The 22,286-nt window shown below is 39.7% G+C and overlaps 2 protein-coding genes and 1 long non-coding RNA gene across 3 annotated transcripts in view; 1 reads left to right on the top strand and 2 right to left on the bottom strand.

The window, feature by feature from the left end:
* The window catches only part of grb2b (growth factor receptor-bound protein 2b), a 35,317-nt gene extending 22,046 nt beyond the window's left edge, over nt 1-13,271 (bottom strand). The window contains exons 1-2 of the mRNA XM_038694392.1: nt 13,116-13,271; nt 11,302-11,554 (exon numbers count right to left, since the gene is read on the bottom strand). Of these exons, the coding sequence (XP_038550320.1) occupies nt 11,302-11,379 (78 nt within the window). The 5' untranslated portion in view covers nt 11,380-11,554; nt 13,116-13,271. The remainder of the gene's footprint in view (nt 1-11,301; nt 11,555-13,115) is intronic.
* Nucleotides 13,272-15,195: 1,924 nt separating this feature from the next.
* mchr1b (melanin-concentrating hormone receptor 1b) lies at nt 15,196-17,611 on the top strand. The gene has a single exon (XM_038694386.1). The coding sequence runs from the start codon at nt 15,343-15,345 to the stop codon at nt 16,339-16,341; it is 999 nt and encodes a 332-aa protein (XP_038550314.1). The 5' UTR covers nt 15,196-15,342; the 3' UTR covers nt 16,342-17,611.
* A 203-nt stretch (nt 17,612-17,814) lies between these two features.
* LOC119917197 lies at nt 17,815-18,974 on the bottom strand. The gene is made up of 2 exons (XR_005447235.1): nt 18,874-18,974; nt 17,815-18,557 (listed from the first exon to the last, which is right to left on the bottom strand). It is a non-coding gene; the product is annotated as an uncharacterized LOC119917197 (long non-coding RNA).
* Nucleotides 18,975-22,286: the final 3,312 nt, after the last annotated feature.

Genomic DNA, 22,286 nt, shown 5'->3' with positions numbered 1-22,286 from the left:
TGAGATCTAATTACAGCTCTCTGACTCAACACTCAGACGAAGGGCAGCGAGAAAAGAGTCAGAGGGAGCAAGCAGAAAAAGCAGCAAAAAAAAAAAAAAAAAAAAAAGGGACAGAAGACAGATCAAGAGGGACGAATAGCAAGAGAGAGAAAGAGAGCAAATGAAGAAGACAAAGGACCACTTTGAAGAATCACACTCCTTGTGATCATCTTAGGAAAACTCCTCAGGGGCAAATTACATAAAATGAGGGCATCTCTTTTTCAGAGCAGCCAAAGTGGCTATGTTTTATTCTGTGGAGTGCACCGTCCTCCATCTGCGGTAGCTGGCTAGCTAAATGCCTTTACCACATCAAAGATGCAGAGATGAAATTGAGTTAGTCTGAGTGACATCTATTGGGATGTTTGTGTCCAGGGGTGGTGATCAAAAAGACCCGGGCTGTCCTAATTCCTGTTTTAGATGAGCCACACAGCTGGCCTGTGCTGGATTACAGAATTAGAGTGTGTCTATAGTGCCTACATCCTTAAGGCATACGTACACTAGTCATCTTTACATGATTAGAAAGGAGTTACAGGGAAGCACCTATCAAAACATCTCTTAATTTGGTCAACTGTATCTAAGGCAACCATGTTTGAGTTGAAAGTTACTGATATGATTTGGTTTAAGTTCAAAAAAGGTTAAAAACTCCCCAACCAGCGCTGTGATTATGAGGCAGCACGGCTGACATCAACCATGTGCTTCTAGCCAGAAGAACCTGCAGCTTGGGTCAAGCCACCTCAAAACCACTCACTTACTCAGCCACCTCTCTCAAAGATGGAAGACATTACAGTGAAACACGCTGTTGGTAGCGGGCAGGTCCGCTGCTGTAGAAAATGTTTACAGACCGGAGTCTTTAGAGGATAAACTTATAAACTCGATTAACAGGAGGAAACCTCAGAAGAGGGGATGAATGGGCATGAAGTACACCTGAAGGCTCAAACACGTGGCTTAAGCTGCTACAATACAACTGGATTTTAAGAACATATGTAACACCATCAAAACTACATGACTTTAATCCCAATACACCAAACACATACTTCAAATGTAACAATGTTAGTGGAAGACTCTTTCACTGATTATGAAAAATGTAAAGTGGTCGAAAGTGTATCAACATGTGTTGCAGTGGAAAAACTACCAAAACATACCTTACTATAGGAAAGCTGTGAGTTTCTGAAAATATCTGCGGGAGCATTATGGAGTTTTTGAAACAAAATGTTGGTAATGATCAATAAAGCCAAAGACTAGGGTGGGGGCGGGGCAACTGGAACAAGATTAAAAAGTGTAATAGCCTATGTGATCGTCAAGATTTCTGTACATTAATTTTACGATTTTTCTGTACGTTTTTATGTACTTGTCTATTCATTTGATGGTATTTTGTACTTGCTGCCAAGACTGACCAATTTATTAAACATGTAGTTTTTGTTATAATTGAAAAACCCAAATAAAAATTTTGTTAAAAAAAAAAAAAAAAATGTAGTGTTGAATCAACATGTACACTACTGCTAACAATAAAGTCACATGCCAATTCACTGCTCACAGTATAATAAACCAGTTCTGAGGCTATTATATAAGAAGTAGTGAATGAGTATATAAATTGCATACTGTACATGTCAAAACCACATACTCCCAAAGTGCTCTGCCATAGGCCTATACTGCTGCTACCCTTTGCATAAGGTCTACAGGCTGCACCCTCTAGGAAGCTGTGAGCAAACAAGGACACAAAAATAGAACGAGAGTGTAAGAGAGTCAATTTAAGAGACCATTTCAACTTTGGCGTGAGTAGAAGTCACAAGCGCCTAACATATAAAACCTTGATGATCTTTTTGACTACTACTGTTGTATTATTGAAAATCCATTTACAAATCCAGGGTGTGTAAACAACAAAAGCAACACCTGAAATGCCATGCACTCTATCCTGACTGATTAATGCCTTTAATATCTACATTAATTGTGGGCCATGCTGTCCTAAGGCTATACTCCATAGAAAAGTGTCTAGAAAAGTTTTTCTTACTTCAACAAGGTGACACTGTTTGAATTAGACAAAAGAATGACAAGAGAAAAAAACTGAGTCAGAAAAATGTACTTATCTAAGCTTTCTCTCCAGAGATTCAGCACTTAATTAGAAAACTGTCTGCTCCAATGTAAATGTGAACTGAACACACGCAGACTCCAGTGAGATCCTACAAGGCCTCTGGCAGTGTAAGTAGGGAGAGTCTCAACTGTAACAAAAACTGCACAAGGACCAACGTAGCAGCGATTTACTGACAGCTTCACATACTGCACTGCTGCTTTACAGAGACGGTCAAAAAATCGGCAGAAAACCGCTGCCGACTTCAACTTCCAGGGTTTGGGAAGGAAAAATCTAATTTGGATCTGTGATTAGAGCTCAGACACTAATGAAGGCTTATGAGTCTTTCAAAACATTCAGGCATCACACAAGGCAGCGGCAATATAACTCTTCCTCTCTTCAATGGTCAAGTGGACAGCGAGGGGAAATCAATATCCTAAAGCACTAATAGGCGATGAGGGAGCCATTAATCCGGCAGGGATCGGGGTCTAGGGAGAGTGTTGAAGTGAAGCTGAAAGCTCCATCCTCTTCTATGTCGCAACTCCCCAAGAGGGACAACAATATGTTCGTCACAGGGTGACTTAAAAACCAGCGTGTTCTCGTTGAATGTAAATCATTTGACTACAATTCTGTTCCAAGTGTGACCACTAAAGCTTGTGTCAGAAATCACTGGGGATGTGCACCTCTGTGTAAATTCAGTACTGTAGGTGCACACGGTAGTGTTGCTGGAGTTTGCTGAGGAGACACAGGAAATTACTGGGGGTTGGAAGACACATCAAACAGGATGTGAAAGCAGCTAAGCTGTAGCATTAAAAGGTAAGCACACGCAGATACCCGGACACACTGATGTTGGGACAGACTAGACAACCTTACCACAGATTCAAAGCCCAAACTGACTCCGAAAACGTCTGGGCAGCAGGATTGGTGGGTGGGTGGTAGGAAAATACTCTTACCTTTGTGAATGTCACATATTCGCATTCAGTGGCCTGATGAGCCAATTCAGTTTAATCAGTGCAATATACCTTTCACCATTCTTTAGCACTCCTGTACTAATATTTCCTAGCTTCTTTACCAATTTTCAGTGTTTTAGTATTTAATGTTTATGCAATTTCTTTGAGAGTGTGTGTGTGTGTAATAGTTTACATTTTCTCTTTTGTGAGCTGACAGTATCTGAGGCTAAGGCCTCTGCTCTATTGGTAATCTATCAGCAAACTCTCATTCAATTCCTGGGTTGACTTTAAATTAGAGTTTTATGGTGTACAATTTCATTAGTGGCTGCAATATAATATTGACAGAGTAGTTAAGTACCTGGACAGAATTTAAACAACAAATGCTTTCAATCTGTAGACAACAGCAGTAGAAACAGCGAGATGCAAAGGCGGATTTTAGATCATGCTACACAGGGAGGGTTCAAAGATCTGTTGATGGGAGCTAATTCTGTCAGCTAGCAGGGCTGTTAATCTTTATTTATTTAAGGAGGAAATGAGAACGAGTGTACAGTGCTCAGGGCAATGGCCAGACTCTACTGCGGCCTCCACATGCCTGCTGCTTTGCCTCTAGATCTGCTTTCTGACACAGAAAATGAGCAGAATATAGACTAGGCCAAGCACTGAAGAGTGCTGACTTTATTATAAAACTGGTCAAACTGACTTTATTATAAAACTGGTCAAACAACAATACAGTTCATGATAGGATGAGTTACCACTTACTGCATATATGGCTGGTTGGTTTTAAATACATGCTCACGATGTGACATGTGCATCTATGCATTTGAGCCACGAGTAATAATTTAGAGTCATCATCTCATCGCGATTCTGAGGTAGGCTACATTTCATATCTGGTGTTGCCAAGTCTAAATATCAAAACACTGGTTAACTGTACCATGTAACATTAACATGATAAACAGCAGGGCTACATATCGCCACTCTCACACAAACAAACACACCTCATGGATGGTTTGCGCTGACTACCAGCTCTAATATGCTGTTCTTGCTACACTCAGCAGTGGTCAGTCTATCAAACTGTCTGCAATTCACTCTGGTCTCTGTCTCTTCACCTCCTGCGTCACATGCTATGCAGCCATGAGGCCACACCCCCTACAGTGGCTGGTAAAAAAACAGTAGATTTTTCTCAGTTTACCTGCCACTGGCAGATGAGCCAAAAAGCTAACTTCAATATATTATATAGATATTGCTAGTAAGGAAGTCAGTGTGATTTTTCACCCTGGTTGTTGCACATCAGCACAACTCTTGAGTACATCAAGTGGTAATGTTAAAAAGTATGTGAATGTGTGTGTAGACCTCACCGTTGTAAACTTCTGAAATTTGTAGCTGAGACCACGCCCTTGACTGCAAGTAGCACACAAAAAATGATAATCTCACAGTTTACGGTTAGCTTTAAAGAAAGCTCTTCTAAGCATCAGTGGCAATTTCCCCTTTTTTGTCTATGCATGATGGGAGATCACATTGTGAAACTGCACTAGCCTGCACTATGCAAATTTGTCATGGGCCCACACACATTTGTACTGTAAGATACTTTACATGAGAGCCCACACAATTTTTGTTTTTTTAAATTTCTGTATCTGAAAGGCTCGAACAACAAATCCAGCTCTATGTTCAGAGTGAAGTTCTAACAGTTCACCAATTTGAAACTGCATGTGAAAGATAAAACAGGAAGGTAGTTGCAACAGCTCTGTGTGCCATTTACTGATAAGGAGCATACGTCAGATGTGGATTAAAGCACACACACACACACTTCTAATTATAAAAGATATATAGTATGAAAAATTAAATGGCTCTGACATTAAGAGAGACTGGATTCCTTAAAAGGTGAGCAAATGTCCATATGGACTTGGTGAGGTGTTGGAGTCTATGCTATAAAAGGGACATTCTGCGTCACTTCTCACAAACTGGCAATAGAGAGAACTAAATGACTCAAGCCTGCAAAATAAAAAGAGGGAGCCTGGTCTGGACAACCAGCTTAGGGCTGAGCGATATGGCCAAAAATCTTATCCAGATAAAACAATTTCATACCATTCGATATCGATAATTATCACGATAAATGTCAAATCATTATTTCTTTCGAGTTTAAAGGTTGATTTTTGCTCCTGAGTGAAAATTGAAAAAAAACTGATGGTTAATTGTGTGTTTAAACTTTTCTTTGTGGTCACAACGTGACAAACACTTTCCAAACAGTGGATCACTACACAAGTCTGAGGCAGAACATTCAAAACTATTTTGATAAAATCTTTTTCTTTTTTAAAAACATGATTTCTGTCCCTTTTCCTCAAAATAAATATCTTAATTGAAAAATCAAGAGCTAATTTGTTTGTGGTTCAAATGAATTCAATCAAACATTTATTGACGATATATTGAACATTTGTTATATTGAGGAAAATTATATTGCAATAACTATAATTATTGTTTTATTGCCCAGCCCTAAACCAGCCGTGTGAGTCGCAGTAACAAAGTGCTTGCTCCCTGGCTGACAGTTGTGGAACCTGATTACTACACATCTTGAGAGCATTGGACAATATGGGCTCCCTTTCATCTAATAAATGCATTTTACTGTAGTTCAACACACTTAAATTATGAATGAAAGCCAGCCTAGTTGAACAAAGTCACTAGGGTGGTGAAAAACAAAATACAGACTGATCATAAGTAGTTAATCAAAATTAAAAATTCCGAATCCGAAGACAGGGCTGGACGATATTGCCAAAAATGTTATCATTATAAAAAAAAAACTATATATCATGACGATAAATATCAAATCATTATTTCGTTCAAGTTTAAAGGCTGGTTTTTGTTCCTGAGTGAAAGTTGAAGAAACCAGATGGTTAATTTTGGTTTTAAACTATTCCTTATGGTCAGAACAAACACTTGATGCCAAACAGTGGATCACTTAAAAAATCTGAGGTAGAAAATCCAAAACAATTACGATAAAATCTATTTTGAGCAAAAATGCATAAGTAAGAAATCTTTGATCCTCAACAAAATAAATATCTTAAAAGAACAAATAGGTGCTAATTTGTTGGTGATTCAAATGAATTAAATCAAATCATATATTTAATCATTTTAATCATTTATTGAACATTTGTTATATTGTTAAATTATATCACGATTATTATCATTGTTTTATTGCCTAGTTCTATCTGAAGATTACCAAAATAGTTGGAGCGCTGGTTTTAAGGGAAATTCTCATATGGACAAACTGGCACGTCCTGTTTCTAATCACTCACAAACATGGGTTTTTTGACAAGTGATAAAAGTCAGCATATAAGCATTTCAGGATGATTAAATGGTTTGACACAACAGGATTTCATGTCCCCAAAGCAACCTTTTCATCCCCTCAGTGGCAGACCATTAGATAAACGCTTATATAAAAGGCTGTTTCTAAAAGCAACTGAAACAAGGAGGAACGCTGATGTGTGGCTTTCAGCCAGAGCTGGAGCTGCCTAATATTTGGGCTTGAGCATAGACTTTTAGTGAGTCACTCAAACTGTAACTTACTGTACTGCTGGTGCAGATCATACTTGATGTCTACAGTACCAAACCACACCGACTTCCATTCATCTATGTATACTAAATGCAGATTTTTATTAAAATTAGAATTAAAAATCACTGAGATGTTCACAATACCAAACTGCCTATGTTTGTCTCTACAACAAATTATCATTCATAACGTGGTAAACATTCACAAAATTCCTCTGCCATAACGGTATTGTGAATGAAAGCAGGAGTAGATGAACAACCGATCTTCCTGTATGTCAGCATGAGGGTTAGAGAGAGCAACACGGCCACCACCTCCCAGTGATACTGAAACTGATGAGAAGTTAAGGATGCTACATATAAGCAAAGCCTAAACAGGGTCTTCCTCTCTGATGAGAGGGACCCTTTGTCCTAAGAGCAGAGCTGTTTAGTATTAGTATCAGCAGACAGACAGCACTGGTGGGAGCAAAGGAGCCTCTATGAGCACACTGCACCTCAGGAAGGTTTTCTTTTAGATGTGCTACTCCAAATGCTCGAGTATAGCATGCATCAGCTGGAGCAACTGTATCATTGCAAATCTGTTTCTTCTTGTGTTTGTTGTAATGTTGTCAATTGAGGTAGGGATTTAGTTTAGTATTATTGATGTTTAAACAACTTATGTAACCAAATATCCATCTGTTGCAGTGCAAAGAGCAAAGTGAGATAGTGAGCAAGACCAAACCGATGTTTATTAAGTATTTTAATTAAGTAATACAGAGACATTAGCAGAAAAAAATATGCAGAATTGTTTCTCTTTTTGTAACCGTTTCAGGAAAATGTTACATTTTATATGTTTGTCACAAATTTATGACTATTTGAGTTCATACAGCCATTAAAAAAAAATTTTAAAATTATTTCAACGTTAATAATGTTAATGTTAAAGGGTAACATTGATAAAACATTTGTCTAAAATATACAACCTTAAATTAATGTTTGGTTAAAAATGTTATTCTCTTTATGTAGGTTTTATTTTAACGTAGAGTTTAATGGGTCACATGACCAGAGTTTGGTTGGATGGATAGGATGGTTAGGATGCAGAGGAAAGACATACAGCCACAAAATAACCTTATTCTACACTTGGTCCAATAGGCACACAAGGTAATGGCAATTAATTTGTTTTACCTTTGTGTATAACGTTTGTTGATGTGCTTTTACATGGACAAAGTGACACTTAAAATTTTCTGATCTGATTTCATCTAGGGCTGGGCAATATAGGCAAAAATGTCATCACGATAAATGTCAAATCGTTGTTTCTATCAAGTTTAAAGGCTGATTTTTGCTCCTGAGTATAAGCTGAAGGTACCAGATGGTTAATTGAGGTTTTAAACTATTCTTTTTGGTCAGAACACGACAAACACTTTCCAAACGCATGAGTAAAATTAAGAAATCCTTTTAGTCCCTTTTCTTCAACAAAATAATTATCTTAATAGAAAAATTGATTCAAATGAATTAAATCAAACATTTATTGAATATTTAGCAAATATACATTGTTATGGAAAATAATATCATGATAATTGTCATTGTTTTATTGCTCAGCACTAATTTCATCACATTTCAGCTGTGCCTTCATGTTCCAGACTGTTTATCAACAGACACTAGCTTGAGAGACTGAGAGATGTGTTTTTGAAACTGTATGTCTTATTTTATGTTGTCGTTTTCATGGTGTCTGTGGATGAAAGAAAATGTGTCTTTTAAAAGGACAGTGTATTTACTTTCGTTACATGCAAAATAAGGTGAAGCGTGTGTCCCCCTGTGTTCCTGTGTGTTTCTGTGAATGACAGGAGCTTGTTTAATCCTGTTTCTCAGAAGTTACCTGAGGGGAAATATTCAGACTAGTGACTAATGTATGAGTACTTTGAGGAGGAACAAAAAGAGGATGAAAGAAATGGAAAGGGGGATGGTATCTGACAAATATATGCCATAGGCATTCGGTGAACTGGCCAAAGCAGACAAAAATTTATTTACATGAAATATGGACAGTGCTCAAGGCAACATTTGTGCAGGCTCTCCTTCCCCATTTCATTACAGATTACTTCTCTGTCCAGAAATAACCTGGAACACATTTTTTGTAGCTCTTAAAGTTGTGCCCTTACAGTGTGTTACACACCAGCTGGGTTAAATATGTAAGGCCAGCATATTTGAATATCTTACTTTAATTTTAACGCCATTGTGTGTAGCACTGGTAGCAACCAAAGTCAGATATTTTCCAGGTTTAAACACAGTGGCATTAGATTTATCAGTTGTACCTCTGGCACAGCGCCAAAGCAGAGCTTCATGCGTATGATAAGACTGAATCTGAAGAACTTTAGTGGTTAGTTTTTAGTCATGAATGTAAAATGACTCAACATCTGCCTCATGGTTTCTATGTAGCCACACATGCAGATGCTCTGGGGGACAGAGCTTCTGTGATAAAAAAAAAAAAAAAAAAATCAAGAATTGAGAACAACAGCACGTTAAACATATGGGGAACTGAGAAGTACAATTTAAGCTTTTAAGATGTTGCAAAAATTAGCAGAACTTAAGCTATTATAAAACATCGCACAGAATATTCAGTTTATTCTGAATTTCCCAGGCACCAATATGCACATCTCATTTTTAATTATGTGAATTAAAGGAAAGCATCTGTGGTATTTCCCATTAACATCTCGACTGGAACTCTGCCATCTGGTAAAAAGCTTGAGATTTCCAACTAGATAGCTAGCTGCTGAAATTAGTGGAAAAGTACATTACTTTCTCTTCTCAAATGCAAATTTAATAAGACCTCATATTTAGCTGAGTCTTTCCTAGGCTGACTTTCTTCACCCACCTCTCTCTCAAAGTAGGCCCCCCCGATGAGATAAGCAATCTTTTTAAAACTTTAAACTGAAATCTCTTATTCAGGGGGGGAAAAAACAGCACTCATCCCCTGACAGAACAGTCAACTTATCCACGACAGCTGACATTCATATTACATACACAGCATATCATATGATTATTTGTTAAAAGTACTTCATCCCATTGGTGCAAACTGTCGTTAAGCAGCCTTGTATGCTACCGAACCATTAGCACAGTCTCATCTCACATGGAGCGAAAAGCAGAAGGTTCTTCAGAGTAAAGATTTTGTGAGGGGAACAGTAAAACTCTCAGTGTGTTTGGTAACTGGTCACTGCTGATCCCTTTTCACCAGCTACCGTTGTGTTGTGGAGCAATCTCTTGCTCTACTATCTACATTAGTCCTGAGCTTAGTAATAATGGCAGCAACGTTCATTTGCGAAACTATATAATTAACTTTGTAGCAAAAAAAAAACAAAGCCATTATCATTTAATACACAATGGCGTGTGTTATGTTGCATCATAATCACTTTCCACCTACCCAGGTCTTGCAAAGCAGATGTTGCCCGTAATAACCATTTCTTGTTATGATCAAAACAAGTTGGAAGGTTACGTAGAAAATAATACACATAGCGGTGTGGTCCTTGAGAAATTTATCTTTTACAAAAGGGGCTATTCAGTCTGTTCTCCGTCAGCTTAAAAGCAGTGTTTCTGAGAACCATCTTAACTGTAGGCAGTCTTTTTTGGTAAAATAAAAGGACTGACCTTAGAGCCACAGGGAGGAAAAGGGAATTCTTAAAGTCATGCATCATCAAAATGGATGTTTTAAACTGGGTATTTATCTATAGAAAATTAGGAAATATGAAAGTTTATCTAATTTTCTGCACTCTTGCCTCTGCATCCTGTCCATCTCTCTAAACAGAGAGGATTAGGATGATTGCATTTAAATCCAAAGAGAATTACTATGTAGGAAAATTGCAGTATGTACTTTCTAATATCTCAGCTAACTCATCAAGGTCGGAGAATGACAAACGCTTTTCAGGCAACCAGAAAGCATAAGGCTTTGAATAAGCTTCTCATGCCTGGGGAGCTGGGCAGGCCTGGAGAGCACTTTAGGTGGTTCATAATGGAACAAAAACCTTGCATCTTTTGCTTCTTTAGTGCGTGGGCCTTCTGCAGTGTAACACAAGCATTGCTCCTTTAGAATATTTGACTATCACGCAATGTTGCTCTGTTGTAATTACCATGTGCGCCGTCACATGACTCAGTAGTGTTTTGGATTTTAAGCTACACATATTTTTCTTACCGATCTTTTTGTTTTTTTAAATGTGTAAGTTAATGTCTCCTTTGCAATAAAAACATTAGAATCATCTCTCTATTTTGGTTAGAGCAGATCGACCAAAATGCTAATCAAAATTATACTAAAGAGTTAGAAAAGACTAAAATGATGGTTAATAACTAAAACTAGACTTAAATACTTTAGATTTTCTTTTGACTAAAATCAGCCTAAAATACCCAGACTGTTAGTCAACTATAACCTAACTAAAAAAAAAAAAAAAGTATACAGTGGACTAAATATGACAAAAACTAACAAGGACATTTGACACAGGACTTAATTAACACTAAGTGCAGCTTAATTTGGGTGATGATTTTTATCCTAAAGATATACTTCCCTGTGCTTAATAAAAATAAAATTACTGCCTGAAACTCTTTATCCACCATTGATGGTACTTTCATGTCACACAGAACGGATATGATTCACGACACAGGAAGTAAAATGACAGCATCATCACCACATTTTATAATTTTGAGTAATGCAGACAAGCTTTAACATTAAATGATCCAATAGTTGCAACCTACCTTAAGGACTTCTCCACGCTTGAAACTAAGCTCATCATCAGCAGTGGCTTTGAAATCGTATTTGGCAATGGCCTCCATGGTTGTTGTTGCGTGCTGGAGAACTGCTTGGCTGTAGCTGTGTGTCAGGGACTGAATAAAAAATAAAGTCTTATCCAGGCTTCTGTGGCCAGATGCTTTTCTCCCGAGTCTCTCCTCCCGTCTATGACCCGCTCCTATAGGGCTTAGGCCTCACATAAAGGTTACAGTAAGGTACCTGCAAACAAGAAACAATGTGGCACTCTATCAGACTAAAATGTAGAGTAGAACAACAACTGCACAGTGGAGGATGATTTTACAGAGAAATAAATGTAAATAGCTAGACATGAAGATTCTCATTTAGATTAAGATGACCTGAATCAAGAACAAAGATTAATTTGCTTGGTCTGAACCTTAAGAATATCTGCAAAATGTGAATAGGATTTCACCGTATGTTGCAATAATGTCAATTCCCCTTAGTTGCGCTTATAAAATGTTTATATTCTTATTTCCTGTAATCATGACAAAAGTTATTTTGAGGACATCGTATGCTTTGCTCTCTGGAGATCTTAAAATATCTAAAATGCAGAACACAAGTACTAATGGTCATGTCCAATGGCAAACCTATGTGAAAAGTGTTTACAGCCTACATATCCTTTATGTTGCTGCTGCTCTAGGGAGCATTCATAGGAGGAAGAGATTATATTGATGCAAAGTTCACAGCAATCAATGGCAACTCCTTCAGACTTTCTTGACAGGCAAGCACCTGGTCTGAAAACAGATAAGTCAGTAGCCTACTTAGGCAGAGCTGACAGTGATACAGCTGCTGAGTTAAACGGATAAAGCTCCGTTATCTCATTAAGTTGTTTGCTAATTTGCTACCGTACAGCTCTGAGGGGTTCATACTAATACAGCTCAAGTAACTCTTTTCAGTTTGACAGCCGGCCAGGCGACAAAGAAACAATAACAAATTATCTGCAAAAGCACATTTTTAATCAAAATAATCTATATCATCAGGCCACGGATGACCAGTTGGCTACGAAAGGGAAATAGAGAAGATGTAGGACGCTTCTTCAGAAAAGTCACTTGACTGTAACGACATAATAAGTCATTAACATGTGACTGAAGCAATTGTTTACAGTAATACAACTGTCAACAATTCAACTAACGTTAAGCAGCATCAGTGACAGAAGCAACGCTGGTATAGAGAAAAAGTAAATGAAAAGGGAAGATGAATTCCAAAGCAGGGTAGGCTGCAATAATCCTCTACAATTTACAACCTCGGTGTGGTTTGTTACTGTCTGAACAGTATCAGGTTTCACCATCAGAGTGAGCACTTTGCCATTTTGAGCACCAGACCACGTTGTAACCGTTTTCACGCAACTTCGAGTGGTTCGAATCCGTTCCAGCCGACAGCCTGCGCCCACTGTTCTAGAACGCTGGAGCTAGCATACCGGCTAACAGTCGGATAACAATAACTACGATACAGTGAGACTATCAAACTAACCCCCGTTAATGCACCACAACGGACACATTCAAGATGACAATAATCAAAACAAGCGCCCAGTTTAAAACAAACACGACACGTTTATTAACGCCCGAGGCCTCTAGGCAAGCTTCACATTGGCAAATGTGAAAGGGAAGAAAACACCTTTTTTTTTTTTTCATAGCGCAAGCTGTTGTTGCTAGCTCGGCGGCACAGTTAGCCAAGCTAACGTTCCTGAACTTGCCTAGCCTGCGTCGTGAAAGCAAAGAGTACACAACTTTTATGTCACGAAAACGCACAGGGAAAAACTCACCACTCGAGATACTCCGTTTCGATGCTGCCACCGTAACAAACGAAACCCCTGTCGTGTATTTATCCACTCCCTGTTTCCTCTGAAGAGACAACAAACGATGTTCGTCTGATGTCGCTTACACCCCGTCCTAGGAGCCTGAACGTAGCTGCTAGCATAAGGTTCACGACGTGTATTTCCGCTTCCTTCCACAGCGCTGGGAGGGTCTGCCTGCTGCTGTGACTGGAGCTCCTCCCTGTCAGTCTGTTCCACTTGTCTACCAAACACCAAAGAACTGTTACTGTCGCTCACAACTGGCTTTAATTATCCCCTATAATTATTATAAGTTGCCTAAAACATACTATTAGTAAGCTATACAAATATACTGTATTACATTGGTCTATCTATCTATCTATCAGTGTCATCACAATCAGAGGGTGAATCACATAGACTAATAGACCATATCAGTCATTAGGCTAATAAGTAGTATTAGTAGTAAGTTAGAATGAGATAAGGCGAGGTGGAACATCAGATAAAACAGGTTAGATATGGTGGGAGCATCCTATTGCTTTAAGATTTATGGCTGTGAAATAACAGGGACTGTTGCCACATTAGTGCTTGACATCTGACTTTACTGGTCAGGTGATGGAAGTAGACAGGACCGTGCATTGGCCTACACAGTGACTGAGCCAAGGGGACGCAAACATGGTGAGGTGTGTTGTGAGGTTCAGGAGTCCTGATGGCTTCTGTCAGAGAGTGACTCTTTCTGCGTTTTAATCACCTTATAAACCACTAGCTTTCAGCAGGAATTCTGTTGGTTCTGCTCATTAAAAACTAATCATATTATTGACGAATCCAACATGAAGCGCGTGCCAAAGATGTGCACACGCGCTGCTCAGACAATGTTTTGATGATGTTCTAGATGATTTGCCCACAATAAAAAGTAGCCCATACGCTTCCTCTTGTTGTCAGTGGGGGAGTGTTAGCTGCCACCTTTATCCCACTTCAGAACCCACTGTTAGGCGAATATTCTGTCGTCTTTCTTTGTTTTCATTTTTTGGGACATCTGCTTTTAATTCTGGTCTGTCCATCTGTGGGAGCGGAGACAATCAAAAAACCTGACAATGCTGACACCTAGTGGAACGGTTGAACCACGGGAAATCAGAACAGACTGCTGTGCTGTTCAATGGCAGACGCATAGGACCAATACAGGAATATATAGGAAAGGAGCAGTGTTCATGTGAGGTAAATACAAGTGTGGATCTTTTTTAAATCGGATGGAGCTAACAGTGTCACTAAAATCATACAGTGTGGCAGTATCACAGTAACTTCATGTATACTTATACTGTAAGCTGTATTTGTCAAGTCTGTGGCTGAACAGGTAGGCTAAATCTTTTTTTTTTTTTTTAAAGAAAAAAAAAAGAGAAAACCACCCATGTCTCTCTCTCTCTCGTTCAGGTCAGTCCCACTCAGTAGCTGCTCCCTGATAACTAATTCTCTGCCTCACTTCCTGACAGCATAAAGATATAGCTCACCTCTGTCCCCTGGGGAAGGAGCAAAATGAGATTATTATACTGCCTCCTTTCATGAAAGTCATTATAGTGTCCGCTGCTGCCGACTTAGATAGAGATAGAGTGACGAGTGTGTTACGTCGGCTGGTTTTCTTTTTAGGTGCGTTTTAGAAATCTTTCAGATAACAGAAAACAGGCGCGCGGCGTTGCATCTCTGCTGTCAAGTCCTGAAACTATTCCGAGCTGTTTGCTTTTTTTAGTCGTATTTTTTAATTCATTTTATGTTGCCGTTATTATGGACCCTCTGACAAACTGGACCTTATTTAGCTCGATTACCGCTATGTAACTTGCATTATTAATAGGCTATTATTATTTATAAAACTGCAGACTATTTTAGAGAAAGACCGCCAAAACTATTTGGGATGGAAAACATATCGAATTCATCCTTTTCGACCTGCACTTCGACCTGCACTTCTCCCGAGAATCTAGTAGAAGGTAGGTTGTTTCTTCCACTTTTTAAATTGAGACTCCTTGAATTTAACTGTGTCACAATGCAAAATAATTGGTACAGATTTTAAGAATGGATCAGTGGTCATTGTGCCCTTTTTTGAACATGAGTTGAAACAAAAGATAATCATGGAAAATAATCACATGCAGCAGGATTTACTGTAAAAGTAACTGACAGAGTATTCTGCTTGTTTTCCTTTTTGCCAGAGCCTGAGCAGTACAACAATGTGCTCATGCCCAGCATCTTTGGTGTCATCTGTTTCTTTGGGATCTTTGGTAACTGTATTGTAATCTACACCATTGTGAAGAAGACTAAGTTCTGCTCCCAGCAAACAGTACCAGACATATTTATCTTCAGTTTGTCCATCGCAGACCTCCTCTTCCTCCTCGGCATGCCTTTTCTCATTCACCAGCTCGTGGGCAATGGCTCCTGGTGCTTTGGTGCCACCATGTGCACTGTCATCACAGCACTAGATTCCAACAGCCAGATCGTCAGTACATACATCCTGACTGTAATGACTCTGGATCGCTACCTGGCCACTGTCCATCCCATCCGCTTCAAAAACATACGAACTCCCTTGGTGGCCGGGGCAGCAGTAGCTCTGGTGTGGGTGTTTTCTCTGATCTCCATCACTCCAGTCTGGATGTACACAGGACTCATGCGCCTCAAGGACGGCTCAGTCGGCTGTGCCCTCCTGCTGCCCAACCCGGCCACAGACACCTACTGGTTCACCCTCTACCAGTTCTTCTTGGCCTTTGCTCTGCCTTGGGTGGTCATCTGCGGGGTCTTCTTCAAGATTCTCCAAAACATGTCAGCTACAGTTGCCCCGCTGCCCCAGCGCAGCCTGAGGGTGCGAACAAGAAAGGTGACCCGTATGGCAGTGGCCATATGCCTAGCATTCTTCACTTGCTGGGCCCCCTACTACATCTTGCAGCTGGCCCACCTTGGGGTACAGCGGCCCAGCTTTGCTTTCCTGTATGCCTACAACATTGCTATCAGCATGGGCTACGCCAACAGCTGCATTAACCCATTTATCTACATTGTATTAAGTGAAACATTTAAGAGGCAGTTCATTGAAGCCATTCGGCCACCCCACAGGGGTTTCAGAGTTACCCCTGCTCTGGTTGACGGCAGCATGAGTCTGAGGATGGCACCGGACAGCTCTCATCACTTGCAGTCATCAAGGGATTTACTTCAAAACATGCTGCCTGTCACTGTGGCTGTGCACTGAGATGGGCATTCAACTGGTCATCTATGAACACAGCCAGCTGCCACTTGCCACCACTTACGGCTGTTATTCCCTCAGCAAACACTACATGAAGACAAAATTAATAAGTGGTGAGAATTCAATGCATGTTCAATGTGAGTCACCCTTTTACCAAAATGAGAAAAAAAAAGTAATAGATGAAAATGTTATCTGGTCAATGTGATTTTTAGACTTGGTAAATTTGACAACCTTCAACAATGGAAACAAACAAAATGCTAATTATCACGAAAACATAATGAGTGACTGAAAGCCTGGTTAGCAACTTCATTAATCATTGCTGTACCTCTGAAGAATTTTCTCTAACAATGTCTCATTTAAAAACTGAGCTAAAAATATATTTTTTTGTATCAAATACAATAAACGTAAGGGCTACAAACTAACAATAAGTTTTAGTCCACCATATTATTTCTGCCATGCAAAATAACATTAATCACATGGTTCAGCCATCGGTTCAGTAAACCTTGGTTCTGCACCTCAACATTTTATGATTTGAAATATCATTTATAAATAGTTGTGCATCAACGGTATGATGGAATCCATCTGTTAAGCATCATATTCATACTGCCGTTTGTCACATTTTAAATGTTGTAATCTATATTGTGGCAGAAAAACGGTTTGATGTGTCGTTGCATGATTTTTGTGAATGAGAATTTTATTGAGCAGTGGAGCACTATTAAAGCAGTGTATATAGTAAAGACAGTGTGGAACAAAATAACATTATACTGTATGTATCTGACTGTTTGGTTTGTAATGCTGTGATGCAGTTGTTGCTGTGTGTTTCAACAGTTTGATTTTAACCATAGGAGACACAGGATGTCTTTCCAATGCTTGAAATGGAAGGACTTGTCTCATGAAATGTATCATTGATAATTGTCTATCTTTGGAGGGTCCTGTTTCCTTTGGAAGGTTAAAATATTATTTGCTTTTGCAACCTCTCTTTTCAAACATTTTCTTGTAACTATTTAAAGAGAAGTACCAACAAACTGTTGAATTTAATTAAAATATCTCAATAAATTGGTATGCAAGGAGGGTGAAAGCAGCACCGTTGTTGTTGGTTTTTTTTGGCTTTTCTTCACAGTGGAAAGATTCAGCATTACTGCTTATCCAAATGTCAAATGGCAGGAATCCAAGTATCAACCTTTTTTTTTTAAATCCCTTTTTTAAATTGTTTTTCTAAAGTGGTCTGCAGTACACAGATAACTCAAACAAACAAAAGGACTTAAGGAAAATAACTCACTCAACTCATAGCAACACAAAGGCAGGTGTTTGTCGCTAACACAGGCTCACCCCTTTCCCCCTTGGCAGCAAAAACCCCCCACAAAAAAAAACAAATCCCACTGTTTATACAGGGTGTTTAATTCACACCCAAACTGCTTCAGCCCATCCCAATGCAGGTTGATCTACTCCACAACCTTACTATAAAGAAATCACTTAACATTGGGAACTTGATTATCAGTTTACTTCTCTCCCAATGATTTGAAAACAGGTCAGAGATCCTTACACATTTACTAAAAATAACCACAACAGCCAAAAGATACATTCCTATGAGGAAAGAAACCCTCCTACTTGAAAACAAGAAACAGGAAATGCCCCTCCGCAAACAACTGTCCTGCATGGTGGAACTGAACAAAGGAAAAAGTATTAAGACAGGAAAACAGTTGAACCATGTTCAAATATGTAAACTAATTAAATGTAACTGAAACTAAATTATGACTGTGTGTTTACTTATCATATGCTTAGCTGTAGACTTTAATAATGTAAAGACAAACAACCTGGGATAGTAAGTGATGCACTGTTACACAAGCTGTGGTAAATTACAAAAATAAACACTTAACAAAAAATAATATGATGCAACGTGGATGCAGACCTACAGTAAGTTTAACTGTTTATACACCGTTCAAAAGGTGTGGGATGAATCAGGGCTTTTGGAGGTAGGCTACTCCCCAGAGTGTGTCCCCAGAGAGCAGAATGAGTGAGCGGGGTCCAGAGGCTGATCAGGTGTGGCTGGGAGCGAGTGAACAGGTAGGCAGCCAGGACAGAGTGACTCAACGACTGGGCAGGGACCAGATGTGAGGAGTCGGTCGTTATGGAGCTGGTGAGTTGTGGATTGAGATAAATTGAGCTGATTGCAGATCGGTGCGGGGAGTGCCAAGAGCCCAGGTCCACGCCAACTTCTCAGACTGGAGAGAGAGGGTGAGAAGAGACAGCCAAAACCAAAGCACACCCCACTCAACCAAAAGGAAAAGAAACAAAACCCACAGTAATACACATACCAGCTATTACTAAGCAGGGAGTCACAGCGAAGGGGCTGTGACAATATGAGTTTGTTCTGATATTCACCTGGTAATGACTTGAAGCTCCTTTTGCACAATGTGCATTCTTGTTGTCTAAACAATTTTCAGTTAGTGTCCCTAATATAATGTACGCAATACACCCACACGGTTTGTTTTTCCTAAGTCTGTGACACATAACCCCCAGTTTGCCATTTTCACTAACTTGATTTCCACGGAGAAGGGTTCAGGATATGATTTTCTTGGCACCGATATGGGCTTCATTTTCATCAGCTTATGCAGTCCTCTCCAGCATCGAGCAGTTGTTTCTGAGAACAGCAAGAGATCAATCTGCTTCATAAACCGAGGGTTTTTTTTGTTGTTGTTTTCGATGCTGGTGTGCCAGTTTTAATTTCAAATTTAATTTCGTAAAAAACAATTTGAGCCCACCCAAGCCGCTCAATAAACAGACATCAGTGCTGCCCAGTGTTGCCCTTCACTCACTGTCCACCATACCGTTACACAGTTGTCATCACTTTCAAGTCAAAGTGATTGAGTAAAAAAAAGATATACATCATTCCTGATATTTTTATTTTATTTAAAAGTGCTATCTGACATCATAAACCTCTACACATAAATGCAATAACAAAAAACCTTAAAGATTATGGCATTTTGTGTGAAGGTTTATAGGCCTGCAGAACTTCATACTCATGCTCTATTATAAAAACACAAGCAGGTGTCTGCCTTTCCTATGATTTTGAATGATGACACCCTTTGGTGATGACAAAGCAACAGCAGTAATGGCCTCAGGATAACAAAACACCAGTCGTCACACCAATCACTACATGAGAAAACAATTACCCTTGCTATAATGAGTTTGGTCCTAAGGCAGAAACCAGTCTCCAGTCCTACTGTCTCATGCTGACTGTATTCATAGCACAAACGCAGTCCATTTATTCACAGTATAGGAAGAGTTGGGGTGGGTGAGAAAAAAGATTGTTTTTTTATTAGCTTGAGATTGTTAACCATAACAAGATCCAGTGAAAGTGTAAGCCACTGAGATGAGCCAGCCACTTTGCTAAATGGAGGAGATGCAAAGGCAGCTCACAATCCAATCACAGTGTGATTCTTGCTATAATTTAATGCCACACCTCGAACAGAATAAATAGTGTTTGAAATGGTAGTAAGGCCATGACTCAACATAACAATAGCATCAGATCTCCCTATACAAGGATCAGTGGGTAGACTACCATTGATTCATCAGACCTTTCTGTTCAGTCAAATGAACCAGATGTAATAAACATACAATACATTTATTCATGAATGAATGATGGATTTGCTACTGCGAACAAATGGACTGCATTTAGAAGAAACGGCTTAACAATTTCAAGCTAATTGGCAGAAGACAGCAGAACAGCAAAAACTTTCAGCAGGGGCTACGTGGTAAACGTCATCAGACAAATCCAATCAGAGGCACAGTACATGCCGGTGCATGCCTTTACCATAATGGGATTTACAAGTTTGCTACCAGGGGCGCTTCAGCCCCGACAAAATGTAGCAAAATTTGTATTAAAGTGGAAACAGTGGTGCCTTAAACACAATGTTGTGCAAGTGCACTTCACTGCCTTTTTATTATGCCTGCTGCTGATTAGGTAACACCTCTGAAACACTACCAAAGGAAATGAACTTACTTCTAAGGCCAGTGCACACTGTTTTCACACCATTTCGAGGAAATATGCCATTCAATACGAAAACTGTAGCAAAATATAGATTGAACATTCCCCAGGTGTCAATTTGTTATTAGCCAATCAAGTGCAAATCAGAGATGAGTATCCTAACCTACCAGGTTCTGAGGGTGGGACTAAAAAGAGACAAAAGCAGACTTTTATGCACTCATATTTCTTCTCCCTTATGCCCAGCAAATCTGATGGGAAGAGATGTGCTTATCAAATGTGGTGCATCCATTTTGTGTGGACCTCAAGGGCTGCTGGTGACTTTTCCTAATGGTTATACTGTGAACTGCTCGATCTCTATAATGCAATCAACTTCTCAGATGTTGCTGTCAGCAGATGTGTCTCCTACAGCTACAGGAATATGGGCCGACATATTGGGGCCTACTGACAACTGATCCTGCATGTGCTGGAGGAATACAGCACCTGTATCGAGACTGGAGACCTTGGATCCTAAAGTTACACCCCTACTCCCCTCCTTTGGACCCTCTCCATGTGACCCTTTTCTATGATAGGGATGAAATTTATCAGCAGGCATTCTTCAATGAAATCATCGACCTCAAGTGGGATATTAATTCTAGTTATACCCTGGTTGGAAAAGAAGGCATGGCTGCGGTTGTTGAACTCACTGAGGAACAGATGACATGGTATAAATTGCAGGGTGAAGCTGTACCCCATATCACTTTAGCTATAAGTTCAGACCATCGGGCTAAGGATTTGGGCCCTATCTGTAAGCGCATGGAGTAGATATCCGACTGGGTTTCCACCAACCCATGTTTTTTTATTCCTCTTCTGAAAAGGCTTACAAAATTGTTAAGGCCACTACAGATCAGGTTACTTTGGAACACAGACAAATTGAGAGGTTCTATGGTAGGGAAAGAACAGACCATCAAGATGCAGAGGCGATGTTAAATTCGCTCCCATCTGCATTATGGTCAGCAGGCCCTACAGATGTAGGGCACTGCATTTATGTGCAAACTGTGACCTTTGACCTCTCGGATTGCACGCCCATCTGGCAGAAACAGTATCCATATAAGCAACAAGCTGAGGAGGGAATAGCAGACACTATTGAGGGACTGTTAGCAGCAGGGGTGTTGGAGGAATCTCAGTCACAGTCGAACACACCTATCTTGCCAGTATAGAAGCACAACACTGGCAAATATCACATGGCTCATGATTTACGTAGGATTAATGCGATTGTTTCCACTCCAACAGTACCTATGCCTAATCCATATACTGCAATGTCTGTTCTGTCACAACACCAGTGGTTTACATGTATGGACTTGGCCAATGCATTCTTCTGTCTGCCACTCGCTGACCATCTTAGAGATATTTTCTCTTTTACCTTCCAGCTTACTCTGTTTCATTACACTCGAGTACCACAGGGTTTCATACTTTCTCCTGGTCTATTCAACCAGATTTTGAAACAGCAGCCATCAGATCTTGAGCTAGATGATACATTATTGGCTGCTTCAGACTCTGATTCCTGCCCGACTGCGACTCATTCCGTGCTCTCTAGGCTCTTTGCTTGTGGTTTTAAAGTCTCCAGATCCAAGTTGCAGTGTTGTAGACAGCAAGTTTCATTTCCAGACAAGGTACAGGGATGTCACCCTGACACCTGTCATCTATTTTGCACCATCCCAAACCCCTCATTGTGAAAAACATGTCGTCTTTCCTAGGCTTGACAGGGTACAGCAGGCAGTTCGTGGCATCATATGGCGAATTAACTCACCCTCTCAGGGCCCTGGTTAATGAGCAAGGCATGAGAAATCTCTGCCCGATTGAATTGGACCACTGAAGCCGAAGCCGAAGTTTTATTGCTTTGAAACAGGCCCTAACCAGTACTGCTGCCCTGGCAATACCGTACTACCAGTTACCATTTTTTCCCGGATGTTTCTGAAAAAAAAAC

Source organism: Micropterus salmoides, unplaced genomic scaffold (genome assembly GCF_014851395.1).
Source record: "Micropterus salmoides isolate LMB-PRFRI ecotype aquatic unplaced genomic scaffold, ASM1485139v1 Ms_hic_scaffold_10, whole genome shotgun sequence".
Lineage (NCBI taxonomy): Eukaryota > Metazoa > Chordata > Actinopteri > Centrarchiformes > Centrarchidae > Micropterus > Micropterus salmoides.
The sequence above is the reverse complement of the archived record's forward strand: the minus strand, read 5'-3'. Positions and strand labels throughout refer to the sequence as shown.